The following is an 18501-nucleotide window of genomic DNA, read 5'->3' as shown; positions in this document are numbered from 1 at the left end:
CAGATCCCTGCGAATAGAAAAGCATACAGGTAAATGCAGAAGCAAGACTCAAATTGTGGTAAACTATAATCCTCATCAGAAGGCAGGTGTCAGTCTTAGAGTTCTCACATTTATTGTAGTACATCATGAACACCTCTTCCACCCTTGTGGTCAACACCGGTGCCCCTCAGGGGTGTGTTCTGAGCCCTCTGCTATACACTCTCTTCACCCATGACTGTATTTCCTCCTGCGCGTCCAATCTCATTGTTAAGTTTGCAGATGACACTACAGTGCTCGGACTTATATCCAACAATGATGAGACAAACTATAGGACAGAGGTGCAACAACTAGAGTCATGGTGCCACGACAATAACTTGGTCTTAAACACCAAAAAGACCAAGGAGATCATTGTAGATTTCCGGAAGAGGGGTCATAACAACCATCTGCCTCTCTTCATTGGCAGTGAGGCGGTGGAGAGGGTGAGCAGTTTTAAATTCTTGGGGGTAACTGTGACCGAGGACCTGTCCTGGGGCAACCATATCACCTCAGTTGTACGGAAGGCCCAACAGCGCCTCTACTACCTGAGGAGACTGCGGAGCGCACACATTCCCAGATCTCTGATGTTGAACTTCTACAACTGTGCCATCAGCAGCGTTCTGACGTATGGATTTCTAGTGTGGTTCCCCAGCTGCACCAAGGCCGATCAGCAAGCACTCCAGCGGGTGGTGAAAGAAGCTGGCAGAATTATTGGAACAAGTCTGCCAGAGATCAGTAATATCTTCCCCACTCGCTGTCTGAGGAGGGTGCACAGTATCCTGCGGGACCAACATCACCCTGCGCGCCACCTTTTCCATCTGCTGCCCTCAGGGAGAAGGTACAGGTCTATACAGGCCAGAACATCCAGACTGGCCAACAGCCTGTATCCACAGGCTGTGAGGCTCCTGAACTCTCTGCCCCCCTCTCACGGACAATAACCATATCCAACTTCTTAATAGCAATGAACTGGTCTGCATTGGTGCATCATATCTTTATTCTCTTCCCCCTCCTGCCCCCCCCCCTCTTTCTTAAATAGATAACTATCATATCTGATATCATATCTCACAGTACAATAATATTGAATGGGTTGCATTGTTGTATTTTGTCATGTTTCTCAGGTCTTTGTCTGAATTTCTACGAACATTATTGCTAAGGATTGTCTTATTGCATTGGAGTCACACTGGGTTAAATATGTACACTTGGGTTTTAAGGGGTATTTATTATTTTCTTCTTTTTTTGGGGTTGTATGGAAGCCCCAAACGCAATTTCATTGTTCTTGACAATGACAATAAATAAATAAATAAAATACTAAATACATCAATCTGGTTAAATCTTATAGCCTAGTTTTGGTCACTCTGATCTGCTGGTGCTCTGCTTTTATTCTGACTGGAAGACTGACATGTAAACAGTAAATGTAAGAGCCGTTTTGCTGCTTGTCGGTGAAATCCTGCTTCACACTCATAATACTCTTGCTCAAGCATACTCCTTCCCCCCCCCCCCCTCTCTCTCTCTCTTGCTCTCTCACTCTCTCACTTGCTCTCTCTCTCTCTGTCACTCTCACACACTCTCACACACACACACACACACACACACACACACACACACACACACACACACACACACACACACAATAGCAGCCCTGTGATGGGAGGAAATGTTTGTTCAGAGCACTGTTGGCCGGCTAGCCCTGCACTAACGCTGCCAGGAGCCGAGCAGAGCAGAGAGGTGACAGTGGCTCGGATCGAGGTGTGAAGCTGGGCAGAGGCAAACTGCAGGAACATGTCACACTTTCAGGCAGGTATGGGGCTTCCCTGAAGATTTGTTGTCTTATGCTGACAGTGAACGCTTTCTTGTTTAGAGGTGGGGGGTTTTCTGGTTGTCAGTAGATTCTCTTCTGTACCATATAAAATTTTGAGGCTATAGCTTACTGCCCTTTGGCAGCGTGGGCGCTTCGTATACACTTTTCCTTTCACTTCAGTGTGTCTGCAATCATTTATCAGCCGGTTATCTTGGTACAAAGTTTGCACAGAGCAGATTCATGAGAGCAGTGACCCAAAAAATAAAGTGGTGACAGACACAGACATTGCATTCCTCTTTCTTGTTGTTGGCAACGTTTTGCTAATCCAGTCAACAGTACTAACGTGATCATCCATATCAGTCATCCTTTAACCAATGCTGTTTCAGACATTTTCTTTTAAGCTGGATGATCATGTAGTATTTAGATTCCTGGCCAGCCTTAAACTAAGTTTAACTTCTATGACATTGGAACACTCTGCCTTACAAGTGTTACAACCTTTGATCCGATTCTAACTCATTAAATATCCTGAATGGACTAATCAGTGATATACAGTAATTAGAACATATATTTAGTGGTCTGAGTAGGATTTCAGGCTACAGCTGATGTTCCGCCAGCTTTACTAAACTGTTTTTCCTACACGTTTTAAATAGCAGTAGAGGTTTCAGCATATTTACCCTGACCATGACACTTATGATGGGGTGTCTCACTGAAGTATACATTCTGAGGGTTACTGCTATTTAAGCTTCAACTATAAAAGGCTGCTTACAAGTTTAGGCCCAAGGTATTAAAGAAGGTTTTCAACAAGTTTATTTTTAAGGACCCGGCAGTATTCAGAGAGGACCATAACCTGCATTCCTACTGTTCCTTAGTTTACTGCTGTCCTACGTTGAAGGACTGCATGTGCCAGGCCTGCTAACAGCTGTTTCCCAGGTCAGAGGTCATGGAAATGACAGCAGGGGCAGTGGTGCATTTTCAGTTCAGCCGATGACCTGAAGTCAGATGAACTCTTCACACACTGGCATGGCTCAGATATTTTTGGAGCTTGTTTCAAACACTGAAAGCAATGAAGAAATTGTTATCAAGCCAGTATTATTGAAATAATACATCCAATATTCTGTTAGAGGTTGTAACATTATTGTGAAATTCATAGTATCATAGTAGCAAGTCTATCTGCTAATAACTAATAATGTGGCTCTAAGAGCAGTATGACTGTGGGGTTGACTGATAAAGGAGTGCTAGTAAGTCCTTCAGCAAGGAGTACTTCCTGCTCAAGTTTTTTGCTGCTGACTGACAATTACAGTAGCCTGGACATTCCACCTTGATGATGTTGCCCTTGTTCACATGCAAATTGAGTGTAATGCTGAAACTTTAATGACGTAAATGCTGTCCTCTACACCATCTTTGCTATCTGAGCTACACTATTGCACTGCGTAAAACACAAGAGAAGGAAGGAAAAGAAGTGAAGTACACCACAAAAGGGAATCCAAGTATTCAAACAAGTTACTTTGTAACATGTACCCCCAACTGCTGGTGGATGTAACTAAATGTGACATAGTACAGGATGGCAGCAAACTTAGTAGTAATTCTGTGGCTTCTGTGGTTTAGTAGTGCACTCATGGATTTACCTACAACATTTGCTGTCAGACATTTTTATATTTTTACAAAGGCAGATGTAAATGAGTTCGTCACCTCATAGCCGGAGACTTCCTAGCAGGAGAAGCACAGTGGGAGCTGTAGGTCAGGTTATATTTAGTTGGTGCATATTAAGTGTAATCATGTCATTAATCATTACTGTACAGGACCCTTCTGTTTGCAGCCCACACCCAGGCTCATTTACAAAGAACACAGTTCATATGTATTTAGGTTTGAAACCACTTGCGGTATCATTGCTGTGTATCTGTGCTCCCACCCTCTGCTGTAAAGTTCTATTGAAGCTTTCAGAATGATTTTTTGTCAATATATTGTTGCAGTGTTGCAGATTAGGCTCAGTGCATTAGAAATCTACTCTGTGAATAAATAGCATTCTGAAAAGATTCGGCCCCTCCCTAACCTTTGTGTACAGTTTAAAATTTCCACTTCTCAAACAGTTTTTATTGTTGATTAGTTGCTCTGCAGAGACTTCTACACAGCTAGTAACTCTGTGTGTAATATGAGAGATCAATGACTGTATAATACTGATATATCTTTTGTTGTACCCTGTTTGTTTGCTCCCCACCAACAACAACAGTTGGTACACTTTGATCGCACAGTCATTCATCAGATCTACCCTGCTTAATGACTTGTTTTATGCGGTTTACCTTACGATAAGGTGCGCCAGCCAGCAGATTCTGTGTATAATGGGTCACATGGTCTCTAAACAAAGCCTGTCTGCCTATCAAATCCTCTCACAGTCCAGTGACAGCTCAGCAGTCTGCTCATGTTGCCATGGCTGCTGTCATAGCAACTGAGTGACTATAGATGTTTGCTTCCTCATAGATCAAGTGATGTAAGTGTGGCTGGTTTGAATTCTGCTTTGGCTATGTCACTATGTGGTCCAATTTACTTCTCTAGTATAGCACAGCAATCTCTGTACATACAGACGCTCTCTTCTACTCTTCAGGACCAGTTCATACTTTTATATGTGCCAGAAACTTGTTGTTTTAGTGCCATTTGTTTGTTATAAATGCTGATATCCCAAATGTCACAAAACGCCTTTAAATGCAGTGCCGTGTAAACACTTAACACTCAGGTCTCGTCACATAAAACTTGCCAAAAAATTGTCATGATGACTTTTTTGCACGAATCCGAAGTTGGATACAACACATTATTGAATGATCAAAAAAAGCTTATTTTCCATCTTAACTGTTTTTGGAGTCATCCTACCTGTCAGATCAGTGATTATTAAATGATAAACGATCTGCAGTCCCAACAGTTCTATCATTGTCATTGATATTCAGCACCTCTATTTACTGCTTAAGATTTTGTGATGCCAACCTTTGCCTTATGTTGACTCCCCCAGATTTGTTATTGTTGTGAGAGCCATGCAAAAAGCTAATCAGTGTGGGTGCTCGTATTTCACCATGATGCAAATTTCAATGTAAATGTACAGTATGAAGAATCATGCAGCTGTGACTCTCTCTCTCTGTAGATTGAGAACATAGATACCTGCCTCAGTTTCCTGGCAGCTAAAGGAGTCAACATCCAGGGTCTGTCTGCAGAAGGTAAGCTGGAACCACAGATTTATTCTTTCACATGGAACATGAGAGTTCATCCTGAATTAAGCTCAGGCTTAGTTACTAAATAGAACTGATGCCGCAAGAAAGATAAAACCTCAGAATTGGTACACTGATTTTTAAAAAAAAAAAATTTATTAGCAAGCTCTCTCCAGGAAACTCTGTATTAATGCAAATGAAAACATTCAGGGCTGATTTCACAACACATATAACTAATGTACCAGAAAGCTTACAATGGTACATAATGATGTTTAAATGTAGCTGTTGTCAAAAAAAAAGAAAGAAATTCACACAGGGAACTGAGAGACAATATTATTACTGGTGCTAATGCAAAGCTGAATCAAACAGCAGCATCCTATTACAGCAAGAAACACATGGGGTCCATTCACTGTTCTGTTAGGAGAACTTTGAGGTGTATCATCTTGCAGTTCAAGAACAATCCAGAAGGAGAGCTAAAGGCAGCAGAATTAGATAGAGGAATTAAACAGAGTGTGACATATTTGAAATGTCAGTTTCAGATGGGGCTGACCATCTAAATAAGGCCCAGGGCCCAGAATCGGGCTGGCAAAGACATGCCAATGTTTCTCACTGGACAACTTTGGAAAGGAGGGGATAAATTTGGACTTTTAAATGGATTAATGCATTGTACAGCTTTATACAGCTACTGATTCATGCTACACTAAAGTAATGAAATACTAGATAAACAATTAAATTACAAAAATGTTGCTGTTTTTCACTATCTACAATAAAATAGAATATATGGTTTGATAAGCAAGAGAGATGATCTCCATATAAGAAAACAATCAAAATGCCATGAAATCATTAAAAAAACCCTAGTAGCTTATTTTCCAAGCACTAGTATGGTAAATGTGAAAAATTGTTGCAAACTTCATCCTCTATTTTGTTTTCATCTCCCCACTTTTTCTTTCTACTTTTCTCCTTTTAAATCATTCACCCCATCCTTGTTTCTGACCTTCAGAGATTCGGAATGGCAATCTGAAAGCCATCCTTGGCCTCTTCTTCAGCTTGTCCCGCTACAAACAGCAGCAGCAGCAGGCCCAGCGGCAAAACTCCCAGCCCACCCTCCCACTTGCTGCCCAGTCCCAGAGCACACACCCTCCACTGAGTCAGCAGATCAGCGCCCCGGCCCAGCTCAGCCACTCTCTGCATGGGACTCCTGCCATCACATCCCAGAAAGCAGCGCAGGCCGAGATGCAGTCCAGGTGAGGCTAACTGGAGTGAACAAATGTGTCCCTGTGGTGTTTACTTTCTTCACGTGCCTGCTGTTGTAATCCATCATTTTGACATTTCTATCTTCCTGTTCGCACTTTTTGTCATTTATAACTCTAAACCTGACCTCTCACTGTCTCTGTCCTCTTCCATATCTTTCCTCTCTTTTCTTCTCCTCTAGGGATGGGTGTCAAAGTAAACTACTCAAGTTTTCCCTTGGTCAGAAAAAGACCTCTAGGTCAGCTCTTGTGCCTTTCTAATTTCTTTCTCCTTCCCTTCTTTCCTCCACCACACCTCCTATTCCGTTCCATTCCTGGAAATAGGTTGAGATTGCCCCTAATCAAGGATAGCATTTCTTTCGCGCTGTAATGAGTTTAATGTTGTTTCTTTGTCTGTGATTAAGGGCAATCTCTACTACAAGCACGATCTATTATGCATGAGTGGTACTGTTGGAGCAGATAGGAACAAAAGCTCCAGGCTCCATTTTCAGAAGGCCCTGTCTCTCTGGCAGCGTGCCTCATTTGGCAGGCCTGCTTAATGGGCTGTAGAAGACCTTTAGATAACCCTTAAGTAAATGTGTGCGTGCTTGTGTGTGTGCGCGTGTGTGCTCCTGCAATCCCCCATATAATATGACATTAATAATTAACACAGAGGAATCTGTGGCAGGTCTGTAATGAGACATGTTATATTTATCTTTGGTCTTACTTTTTTTTCTTTTTCAGTTACATTAGCCTCCTTATAGCATGCAGCATCATATGATGTGATAACGCACCTTGAAATTTAGTGTACCATTTAGTTTTGCATGCTGCCCCATCCCAGAATATGTTTACATTGCACCTGCCCGGATACAGCACCTGACCAAACTAAAGAAATGCCCCCCTCTTTTGGTCAGCATGTGCAACTACAATTATTCTACATCATTTATCAAAACACTTTTTAAACTCTTTTTTTTTTTAAATTGATTGATCTTAATTAAGATTAAAATGACTCTCTGGCAGCATCTGATAGCGAATTTTAAAAGATTTTAACAATGTGAATTGTTTATATTAATGCTAGCTGCTAATATTGCGGTGAAAGGTCTATTTTTCTTTGTTTTGGAATAAAAATTATTGTTAACTCAGTGTTAACATACTGAGTTAACAGCAAAACATGGTGCTTTTGAACATAATGAGTGTGAAAGAATCTAAGTGAAGAGAAGAATTGCTGTACAATTTAGTGTAAGCAGACTGTTTTTTAAAGGGTTTTCTTTTGGTAAGTTGGTTGTATCCAAGTAATGATGTGCTGTTAGCACTAGTACTTCATTTTGAGAAATATTTAAGTACTTTTCTTTGTCTGCACTGCACTTTTAAGAGTGTAGAAAGAGAAAGATTTGCGGAGTAGATTTATTCTGGAATTTCTTTTCACACTATAGCCCATATTAAAATTAAAATTTAAGAAAAAAGTGTTGCGCGTTTTTTTTTTTTTTTTTTTTTCTAATGTAACCACTAGATTGAATTACTTCCTGACAGACTCAGTCCAGTGGGGGAAGGTAGTAGACTTGCTGGCCCTGCTATAATTGAAATGATTTTAGACTACTCTAGCCTAAATAATGTGGTTAAAGCTATTACCTTGCAACAGCTGGATAAATAGTGGTCACTCAAAGTGAATGGCAAGACGGAAATGAGAGTTTCTATAATGCACACGAGAGCTGAGTGAGACTGCTGTAATCTGCTTATCAAGTATCCGCCTCAGTCCCAAGATGGTGATGATGTCGCCAATGGTCAATTAGCATTTCATTAGCAGCTGTGTGCCACAGCCTGTTAGATTCCAACTCGCCTTATAGATTGGCTTGCAAAATGAAATCAAGGTGTCATAACTTCCACCAAAGCTTGTCTACAGTCTAATCCATGTGGGGAAAATAAGGAGGAGCACGTGTAATCTGAGCTCATAGTTCTCCCAGGACCTGCTCTCAGTCTGACTGTCCACTCTGCTGCAAGCTTATCTGTCTCCATTAGCCTGGTGTAGGTGTACCCTGGGGGTGGGTCGCCGCAACGCTGCAAGAAAAGCAAACAAAAGCTACGTTTAAAACTAAAGCTGCAATTTTAAATAGAAAACTACACATGTCAGGAACAAGTGAACCTTGAACCTTGAACAAGTTTGGAAAAATGCCTTGTTAGAAAGGAGCCTAAAATAGTGTGAAGCATTTAGAAAGACATGAAGAGGAGGGCAGTCCTATTGTGGTTAGTGTAGCAATGAGGTTGAGGTATATTTGACCTTCTGGAAAGCAAACAGAGACCACTTCCCCCAGGAAATCAATACAGTAGGTCAACAAGTTCATATTACAAATTAACTGTGGATGTTGAGGTCCTCTACAGCCTATTGAGGGTGGTACATCAGCTTCAGTGCACATCATCACAGAGGCACGGTATAGAAAACAAAGCACGCTAGTGCAGATTTCTTTTTAAAGCTCATCCTTTGTGGCAAATTGCACTCCCCTAAACAGTGAAGCATGTTTGTGTAGCACTTTCCTTTTTTAAACTATTAACTATACTTAATTTAGTTTTGAAACTATATTAATTTTATCACTAGTTTCAAAACAAACAGAAGATGTATGCTACTAGGATATTTTGGTATTTGCAGAATGTGGTTTTCTCTTTCAGAAATGTGATTTGTTCTACAACTGCCACTTACCCTTCTAATGTGTTTGGTTAAATCACATAAAATGCTTGGTCTAATAAATCTAATTATGTTATACCCTCCCATCTTAGTTTACAGTCTGTTGTGCTTGTGTTATAGGCTTGCAGTGACCTAATGTGTCTCTGTAATGTGTGGGGGAAAATAAAACTGCTTTAGATTCATAAACTCGTGTTTGTCATAAAGCAGCTAACTTTTTTGGCCTGTTTATTCCCTCTTTTTTCTCCCTTGCTTTCTTCCTTTTTTCTTCTATCTATTCATCAGACTTCCTGGCCCCACAACAAGGGTGTCCACTGCTGGCAGTGACATCCCACCGAGAGGGTCGGTCAGTGCTGCTGGGAACAGACGGAGCCAGGGCTTCAGTGACAAAACCAAAGCCAACTCACACCTGAACAAAGGTAAACCAGAGATACAGATACAAATGGGTGCACACTGACATCTTCAGGTTGAATCTTGGATGTTGGCAAATCCCGTTAGCATGTCATCATGACATGTGTGCAAGTTTAGAGGAAGAGAAAGTAAAATTAGAGGACAGGCAGTAGCCTTGCAGCTGTAAAAAGTCTTAATGCTGTGTTTAGGATGATTTTATGGTGAATCCTTTGGGTGCTTTTTTGTTTTTGTGGGGAAAATGCAAGTTAGCTGTGCTGCTTTGAGGCTAATAGAGGATTAAAAACCATGCCAGTAATGCTTGGCCCTCAGCACGCAGTGCAGCACAGAAACAACTGTGTCTTTTAAAGAGAAGAGCAACAAAGAACTGATGAGCATAAAATCCAGAATCACATAATGACTACATGCTCACCACCTTTGGAATCATTCTGAACATTAATGTTGCATTTTTAAAGGAGGTGGAGGTTGTTCTCAGTTTGCTTGAATCTCAGGCTGACCTGTGCAGTGTCTTTAAGGAAACGTGTCTTTGAAACTCTGTCCCATTACTCTTAATGTGTGGTTTCATGTAATATGAGTTAAATGTCATTGTGACCTCCATTTGCACAGACTGTATTCATCCTCACAAATGGAAAGGTCACTCAAAGTGTGGACCATTTAGAGCACTGCTCTCTACCTTTTTCCAACCTGCACAACTCAAGTGCAACAGCACAGTGAACCCTTTAGGACTTGCGAGAGGTGTTCGCCTCAGCACAAGAAGGTCCTGGCTTTGAATGGACCAGTCAGCTGCGTGGTGTGGAGGTTACATGTTCCCTGTGACTGTGTGGGTTCTGTATGGGTTCTCTGGATTCCTCCCACAGTCGCAGACGCTGTGAATGTAACAGTGTGAATAGTTGTCTGTCTCTTTGTGATGGCCCTGCGATAGACTGGCGACCCAGTCAGGGTGTGCCTCGGCTTTTGTCCTATCACAGTTGGGCTCCGGCACCTAACCCCCCCCCCCCTCAAACAGCTGCAGCACTGAGCTAAAAAGAGTTGCCTGAAGGGATGGATCCAAGTATTATTTTAGAGAAATAAAGTTCTGAATGAGAACGTTGGCAAACAAAGTTCAGTTGCTCTTCGTAAATCATTGTGCCTTTTCTTATTTAGGAACATCAGGACCAGCTCATCATCACTTTATGTCAACTTCAATTTTTTCAGTGTGTTTTTGGTTTTTGTTTGTTTGTTTGTTTTTAACTTTTTTTTTTTTTTTTTTTACAAAATCATAAGACATGTGAGGTGTATGTTTGCTACACGATAACATCCAAAAATGTGTTTTTCGGGACACATTTAATGTATGAAGGTCTGAAGAACAGTGCAGGTATTCTAGGCAAAACAGTGTCATGTGTCCTCCACTCATGAGGCCTACGCTCTTGCCTAATCCAGATGGAGTGTTTCCACTAGTGGGACGCCATTTGATGGGGACTATCTTCTTTTGTCTGCTTTATGTGAGAAAGAGAAACAGTGGACAATGCCCCAATCAGATCCTCTCAGCATTGCATGGAGTGCTACTGTGAAGAATATGGATGGACATGAAGATCTCTGGACACCTGGAATACCTCCTCCCACCTGATTCCTTTAAGATTAAGCGGTTATGTTGAACACTATAATTCAAACAAGGTGGGAAAGTACAAGCAGTGTGGGAGTTTAGTAGATCCAAGAACAAAGCTGTTCACTGTGATAATTTTCCTTTGGAGTCAGAACTGTATTCACACCATATTCTTCCACGGTGCTCTGACCCAGTTTAACCGCTCTACACTGTTCTGAAGCTTACAAACTCTGGGTGTTTGGCAGTACGTTTGGTTAGACCAGTGTGGAAATAGTTTCTGTCACCACTCAATGGGCCAGAGCTTTATATAGACTTTGTTAGTGTTCACAGTCTAAACTCATTACCCTGCATTAGACAGAGAATTCTGACTGCCCAGAGAAAGACAGGGCAGAAGAGTAAGGGGAGAAAAAAAAGTGTGTGTGTGAGAGAGAGAGAGAGAGAGAGAGAGAGGGAGCTGGAGAGGGACTGTTGTCTGTTTAAACAGTCACAAATTAACTGGGACCAACGCTGTGAGAAGCACTGTGGGGCATTTATTCTGATGCTCGGCTCCATTCGAGATGAGTGAGTTTATTAGTGTAGACTGCAGGGAGATTTGTCGGTTTGTGTGAGTGTAAAATCACCATGATTTGGAAAAAAAACCCAACAGAATTTTGGGGAAATGTCCTTAAATTTGTTGATTAAATACACTTCATAACATGAAATCCTATTAGTGCTCAGAGTGAGATTTCCAGTAGACACATTTGTCAATGACTTTATTGGAAGTATTTCCAAATAGTTGGATTTGGTGGAAAGAGTGTCATTTTTTTAGGCATCTTCAAAGGGACTTGAGCACCAACTGCAATTCTGCTAGAAGGCACAATCCAGCTAATGAAAAAGCACGTGAAGATTAGATTTTATAAAAATCATCAGATACAGGGAGGTCAGGATGATCGGGGGGAGCTACGTTAGCACACAGCATTGACTTGAAAGTAACTGCAAGATGTGTGAAGTAGCTGTGATAATTTGCATGAAAACAATTGGCTCTTAATGCTCAGCTGGTATCCTGACAGCTGATATATGAAGCTCTGAGTCTGAAGCATAGATGCGTCGGCTGATGCCAGATATAAGCTATTTGCAGCATACTCTGGGTGAAATAAATGTGCACTGAAACCAGAAAAAGCACGAGCTTGCATGCCTTTCTAGGTTTGTGTGTTTGGGGCAGCAGGCCATATGATTGTCAGCAGGTAGCATGAGAAATACTGGTCAACCCCCTTCCAGGTTCCTCTTGGCCTGTTGTTGCTAAGCCCCTCCTCCTGCTGGAGGACCCACCACACTCCTCCTCCCCTCCTACCCACTCTAGATCTGTGGCCATGGTTTAGAACTCTTCCCTGATCTCTCATCCATCTCTTCCTCTCCTCTACTTCTTTCTCTGATGTCCTGGATGTCTGCAGCACCAGTGAGGTTTGTCATCTTTCACTTGTCGATTACATCTAATAGGCTAGAGTTACAGAGGAAGAATTTGAGTTTTGCATTGAATCTTTGATTGTTGCTGCCTAAAATGTATTTCTTTTCAATAGCACAGAAAGCAAAGGGTTTTCCTACTGTTTAATAAGCCAATTTCTTGCTCCTTTAATGTGAAATTGATGTAGATTACCCTTCTTCTTCTTACCAATTGGTCATTGAACTAAAAGCTGCTAGTAAGTATACTACACATGAAGTTATTTGTGCTTATTGTAAGACGTTGCTCCTCGAGGTTCAGATAGTTACAGAAACACCTGCAGCTTCTTTTCAGAGGCCAGATCTGGTCTGTGTCAAAGGCTCTGATGCCAAAATAGAATAATGTTACTGGATGGCTGTACAATAAGTAAACACAAGTGCCTTAATATAAGGTGACAGTGTCTGGGTGTTCGCCGAGTGACACATAGCAGAGAGACAGAAAGAGTGTGGGACACCTATGGTTGTGTGTTTCTGTATGTGTGTGTTTCTGTTGCCCATGTGTCTCTTGGATTGTGTGTTGTATATGTGGCTGGTGCCTCTGCTGAATGAATAGCCTGCTGATGAGCTGTAGCATCACTGTTTGAGTGTATTCATGTGGAGAAACTTTAAAAAGTTTCAGTCACCACACAAAAGCCAGCTGTCGCTCTCACTTTTTTGAGCACAATGACTGAGGAGCAAGAGAGAGCAGGCTTCTCAAATGTGAACACGATGAGCAGCCAAACACCTTCAGCCTCAAACTCTGTGCCAGATTTTTACATATTAAATGTCTCTGAAGGTGTCAGTGCATTGAATAAATCTAACCAGTCAGGGAGAACTGACACCGCAGGTTTGGTTCAGCACAAAGATGGTTTTACTCTGGCTACATGTGAGGGTAACTTGTGCATAAGTGTGACATTTTCAGGTCAGCAATATGGTTGTTGACCGATTGAGAGCTTAATGTCTTGTTATCAGGGCAACCGCAAGGAGCAAGGAGGGTTTGTGATGTCTAAACATTGTTAGCTGATGTACACTTTTATACATTTTGTGCATGAAATCTATCTTACATCCATGCGGACTGTGCATTGTCATAGGCTCAGTGATTTCACTGTTTATAGATGCTTAGCAGAACACAGCTAGATCAGGTGGCTCAAGTGCTTGCTCCTAGGGGCCTGCCTGGGGCTCATCTGATTGTTGGGGCTTCTCTGGATTATTGTAGGGTCTTTACTAGGTCAGGGCAATATGGCCAAAAATATTTATCACGATATATATTTGAAAATTTCCGATAACAATGTAACTGACAATATAATTGACGCGAGACAAAACACTTTACAACTCCACAACTTTATTAGTGCAAAAAACCCCATCAATGTATTTTCACTTAAACAAGCAGCTGTTTTTTATGTGCATTAAAGTTATATAAAATTTTTACAGTGCAAATGCAAATTATACATACACAATGTAGCACAGTACGTATCACGCCGTGAGACTCCTGACTACGGTAGCCGTAATGCTCCGACAATCCATCAAGCGGTGTGGCTTTCGTACTTTAGCAAAGTCGTACTAAAAGATTTTTTGACAGATTTTTGAGTGCCGTGTACCACATAAAATCAGTTCGGTAATAATGGTAATAAAAACGGCCTGCTTGCTTGCTCTACCAAAAAATGTGCTTTGGTGTGTATCTGATGGACGAAAGCCAAACCAGTTCCACACCACTGAAGTTGCACCATTTTGACAAACCAATTCTAGTTAATCTGTTTCATACAACGATCCGCTTTCGCCCTTCTCATTCTCTGTCGCCGCCATGCTTTTTCCGCCAAGTGTGTATGAAAACAAAGGTACTGCGCATGCATTTTAAATCATGCTTTTTATTTGTTTTTGTTTTTTAATGTCTCTGTAAAGCACTTTGAATCACCTTGCTGTGGAATTTTGCTATATAAATAAACTTGCCTTGCCTTACAATATAACGCACCTTGAGGCAGGTAAATTGAATTCTAATATATACACACACAGACATGAGTGTGGCACTCCATGAAATAAAAACTGAATTTGAAAATTACCATTTCAGCTCATTCCCGAAATTATTTGATGTAATCAAGATGCTGACACAGAAACAGACTTGTAGAGACCGAGGCAGATTTTTTTGGCAGACAGGAAGTAGGAGGGTGGTCTGTGATCCTTGTCCCTTTGGGCTGTGCTCTTCTGTCATTTTCTGCTTTTTATTTTAACCACCAATGCTTGCAGTAATTAAGCAGTTAAGCCATGAGTACTCAAATTCTTTCAACATGTTTCCTCAAGTAGTCAGCTCAGCCAGAACAGTAAAGGAACGGCAATGAGAAGATTTAATTCCTGGACTTGGCCGGAGGCTACACAGGGGTCATAGGGTCAGTGGCCCACGTTAAAACAATTATGTGATTATTTTTGAGGTGAAACTGCTTCCTCAAGTGCAAAAACTCCACTGCTACATGAGAACAACATAATTTGCATGTCTGCCTGTTAATTTATCATGATTGGTTCAGATTTGGACCAATTGAAAGTGATGCATACAGAACACAAAAGTCATCAGCGTTCGCTTACACATGAAGCTGACATTTGCAGACATTTCTAGATTAATGGAAAGCTGTGTAGGTGTGACAAAAGATGAGGTCTTTACACCCTCTTGTGGTCACTTCATTAAGTATACAAGTGGCAGTTTTGATTTTTATTCATACTCTTTATTCTTTCACTAGTATTTATTTTGCGTGTGACTGATTTAGGTTTTTAATTTCAACAGCCTTTCCAGGAATTGGGTCCCAAGCTTCTTTTAAGTTGAGATTGTGTTGCAACAGTGTCTAAGTTCATCACGCTAGTGTCACGTCTGACCCAACCCGTTGAAGATTCACCCCTGACAACCTAACTGGAGCGTGTAAGCCCCGGTCACTGGGTCCAATCTTGTCAGTGATCAGCTGACCCGTTGTCCAGAGCCTTTCCTTTCTTTTTTTTTCTTTTTTTTTTTTCCCAACAAAAATCCGAGCTGACCCCATTCTTGGACAGTACCGACCCTCCTGCTGGCCGATATCAAAGCCCCACTCATCTCAAACCTGCAGTGTCAATCCCCTTCATTCTCTTTGCAGTCCCTGTAATCATAGCAGGTCCCCCTCTCATTCAGCCGCTACCAATTGGAAGCCAGCTATTAGCAACCTGACCCACTTTGCTGATTGCTAACTACTAGCACATCTAATTGGGCCCTAATCACTTCCTAATGGCTGCATTGTTTCAGGCTGCTCTCACTAAATGCTAAATAGGGGTAGAAAGAAGAAGCAGTGAGTGGCCGCCTATTTGCATTTAGGGCATGAAAGGTGCTATAAAATGAAATCATCACACAGGACTAGTGTTTAATAAATTCTGACATAATGAGACCATAAGAATAACTTATGTAGTAAGTGAGTTAACATACCTGTGTGAATTGATCAGAATACCAAGTTATCTGTATTGATTTTCATGTGTAATTCTTCCTCTGAATAGAAAAAAAATGTACTGGCATGCATTTGGAGTTTGAAATGTGTTTTCTCTTGTCTCGTCTAATGAAAAACACTTGTAATAAAAAGTAAACTCAGGAGGTTTTAGGGGTTTGTAGATGAAGAAGGACAACAGAGCAGCTGCACTATCTTTGAATTAATGTGTCACTTTTTGTGTTTGTGTCTAAGAAGTAAGCGGAGTGTGTTACAGCTAAAGTGCGATGATTCATTGCACCCAGTGCTCCCTGCACTGGCCCTCTCTCTCCCTCTCTCGCTGGCCGTTGGTGTTTGAATATTCAAATGTTGCTGGTCTGAGCTCCATGCTGTTAGTAGCCCTGCTGTGCGTACACACTGAGATCTTGAGCAGCACTCAGAATACTTGGGGGTTTTTTTTGTTTATTTTTATATGGGCAGTGACTACCTTTTCAGCTCTTGCGTTGCTTCTCCAGCTCTTGGTAAGTTTGCTTGTTGAGAGTCACGTGCTGCAGATTTTCTCAGACAACTCCTTAATGAATGATGAATCTGTAGCAGGAACATGTTTGTAAAAAAAGTACTTTCTGTTCTGTTCATTTCTAATTCAAACCATATTTTTTCGTCTTGTTTCTCAGTTTAATATACAGGGGAGTGGTGTAACTAGACAGTGTTTTCTTTGTTAAGCAGAGGGACCGTGACCAAAATAAGTCCATATAAGTCCATGCCTTATAAGTGCAGCAGCACTGCTTCTTGACTAGGCCTTCTTGGCGAGACTTAAAAGCACTTGAGTATGGCCCTCATTGTTTTTATAAACAGTTTGTGATGGGCTCCTCTCGTTGTTAGTGCTAAGGGGTTTTTAACAGTTTTGGTGGTTAGTCCAGAGAAAAGTAATGGCATGTTTGGTTATATCAACACAGGCCACCTTCAGGGCTTATAAGGTAACTCTGTGTGGGGTCAAAGAAGCTTCTGTTTTTCCTTGTGTCCTTCAGATTCTTCGTCTGCCTGAATTTAGTATCTAAGCTTTAACTCCCTTCTTTATTGTTTAATAAATTGTCTCTTTTCTGGTACAGATTCCTCAGAGGGCCTGACCTCACAACCTTTGGTGATGACTGAGCTTGCTCCATCATCTGCAGTGTCTGTCAGCTCCTCCACCAGCATCCCTGCCACTACCTCTACCCTGATTCCTCCCTTGTCCTCATCCTCCTCTTCCACAGCTATTCCCCAGCCCAACAGCAAGCCCTGGAGGGGCAAGTCAGCAAGCTCCAAGCACACCTCTTCTAATTCCTCCACCTCGACGAGCCCCCCCTCATCTGCCATGCAGTCTGTCAAGCAGGAGAAGGACACTTCCTGTAAGACTGCTCTGACAAATGAAGCTCCTCCTAAGGTAGTAACTCAAAAGTCAATGCTGGAGAAGCTTAAACTCTTCAACAGTAAAGGAGGCTCCAAGTCGTCCTCCATCTCTTCCTCCAATGGGGTAGGGCCCCAGACTGATAATGCTGCACCAACCAGGCAGCTTGGAGCGGGGCAGGTGGAGAGAGCTGAGACAGGCTCCAACACCGACCCCTTAGAGGAGAATGATGGCAATGTTCGGCCGGGACTCAACGGAACCAGCAATGGGAATTCTTGTGGAGCGGCTCCCTCTTCGGGAACTACGGTTTCTACCACCGCAAGCAGCCCCAAAATAGCTCTGAGGGGCATTGCCCAGCGAACTTTCAGCAGAGCTTTGACTACCAAGAAAGGCTCAGTCAAAGGACCTGAAAAAGATAAGGAAAAGGGGAAGGAGAAAGGGAAGGAGGTAGCGAAGCGCACCTCCGTCCCTGATAAAACAGAGCTGAGGGGAGATGAGCACAAGGAAGAAGTTGTACCTGTTGCTCTGGATGCTGACACAAATAAAAGAACCTCTAAAATTGCCAGTTTCATTCCCAAGGGAGGTAAATTGGCCAAAAAAGAGAGTTCCACCCCTGCACAAAGCGGAATACCAAAGCCAGGAGGCAAACCCACAGGAGCTGGTGGTAAAGCTTCTTCAGTGAAGGAAGCAGGGGAGAGGCCTCGGAGCATGCGGTTAGGAGGGGGTCTCGCCATGCACCGTGGCCCCCTGGACAGAGACAGGGACAGCAGGCACTCCAGCTCTACCTCCAGCCTGGCCTCCACAGAAGGAAAGACCAGCACCGCCCCTGTGGCAGGTGGTGGCACTACCCAGAGCACAGCCAGCAACACGGTCAGCGTGCAGCTACCTCAGACGCAACAGCACCATAGCCACCCCAACACAGCCACTGTTGCACCTTTCATGTACAGGTAAGATTGCACTTTCTTGGAGTATCTTGTCTAAAGTATGTGGTAGTGAATCTCAGTTTCACCTGCCTATATCACCTACATGCAATAATGAAAGCAAGTAATGATAATTTATAGTCAAACACTATATATAAAAAAATATCTCTCTCTCTCTCTCATACATATATATATATATATATATATATATATATATATATATATATATATATATATATATATATATATATATATATATATATATATATATATGTTACACTGTTAGAAAAGTAAAAAGAAACAAAATGAAGTTAGGCCTTATAAAACAATAGTATTAAAACACTGCTCATACAGTATGTTGCATATTCATTCTGTTGTATATGTGATCATATATGTGAACTTATTCCACATGTT

General features: G+C 41.8%; 1 protein-coding gene across 8 annotated transcripts in view; it reads left to right on the top strand.

The window, feature by feature from the left end:
* nav2a (neuron navigator 2a) overlaps positions 1-18501 on the top strand; it is a 224625-nt gene that overhangs the window by 153832 nt on the left and 52292 nt on the right. For 6 of the 8 annotated variants that reach the window (XM_085407819.1, XM_085407801.1, XM_085407813.1 and 3 more), the window contains 5 exons: positions 4941-5013; positions 6005-6248; positions 6437-6493; positions 9193-9326; positions 16890-18114. In XM_085407819.1, the coding sequence (XP_085263945.1) occupies positions 4941-5013; positions 6005-6248; positions 6437-6493; positions 9193-9326; positions 16890-18114 (1733 nt within the window). Of the gene's footprint in view, positions 1-4940; positions 5014-6004; positions 6249-6436; positions 6494-9192; positions 9327-12251; positions 12338-16889; positions 18115-18501 lie in introns of those variants that run through there. The other 2 variants (XM_085407808.1, XM_085407842.1) reach the window with 2 other exon arrangements.

This window comes from Rhamphochromis longiceps, linkage group LG1, assembly GCF_057381845.1.
Source record: "Rhamphochromis longiceps isolate RC_006_pf linkage group LG1, R_longiceps_female_GT1.1, whole genome shotgun sequence".
Lineage (NCBI taxonomy): Eukaryota > Metazoa > Chordata > Actinopteri > Cichliformes > Cichlidae > Rhamphochromis > Rhamphochromis longiceps.
The sequence above is the reverse complement of the archived record's forward strand: the minus strand, read 5'-3'. Positions and strand labels throughout refer to the sequence as shown.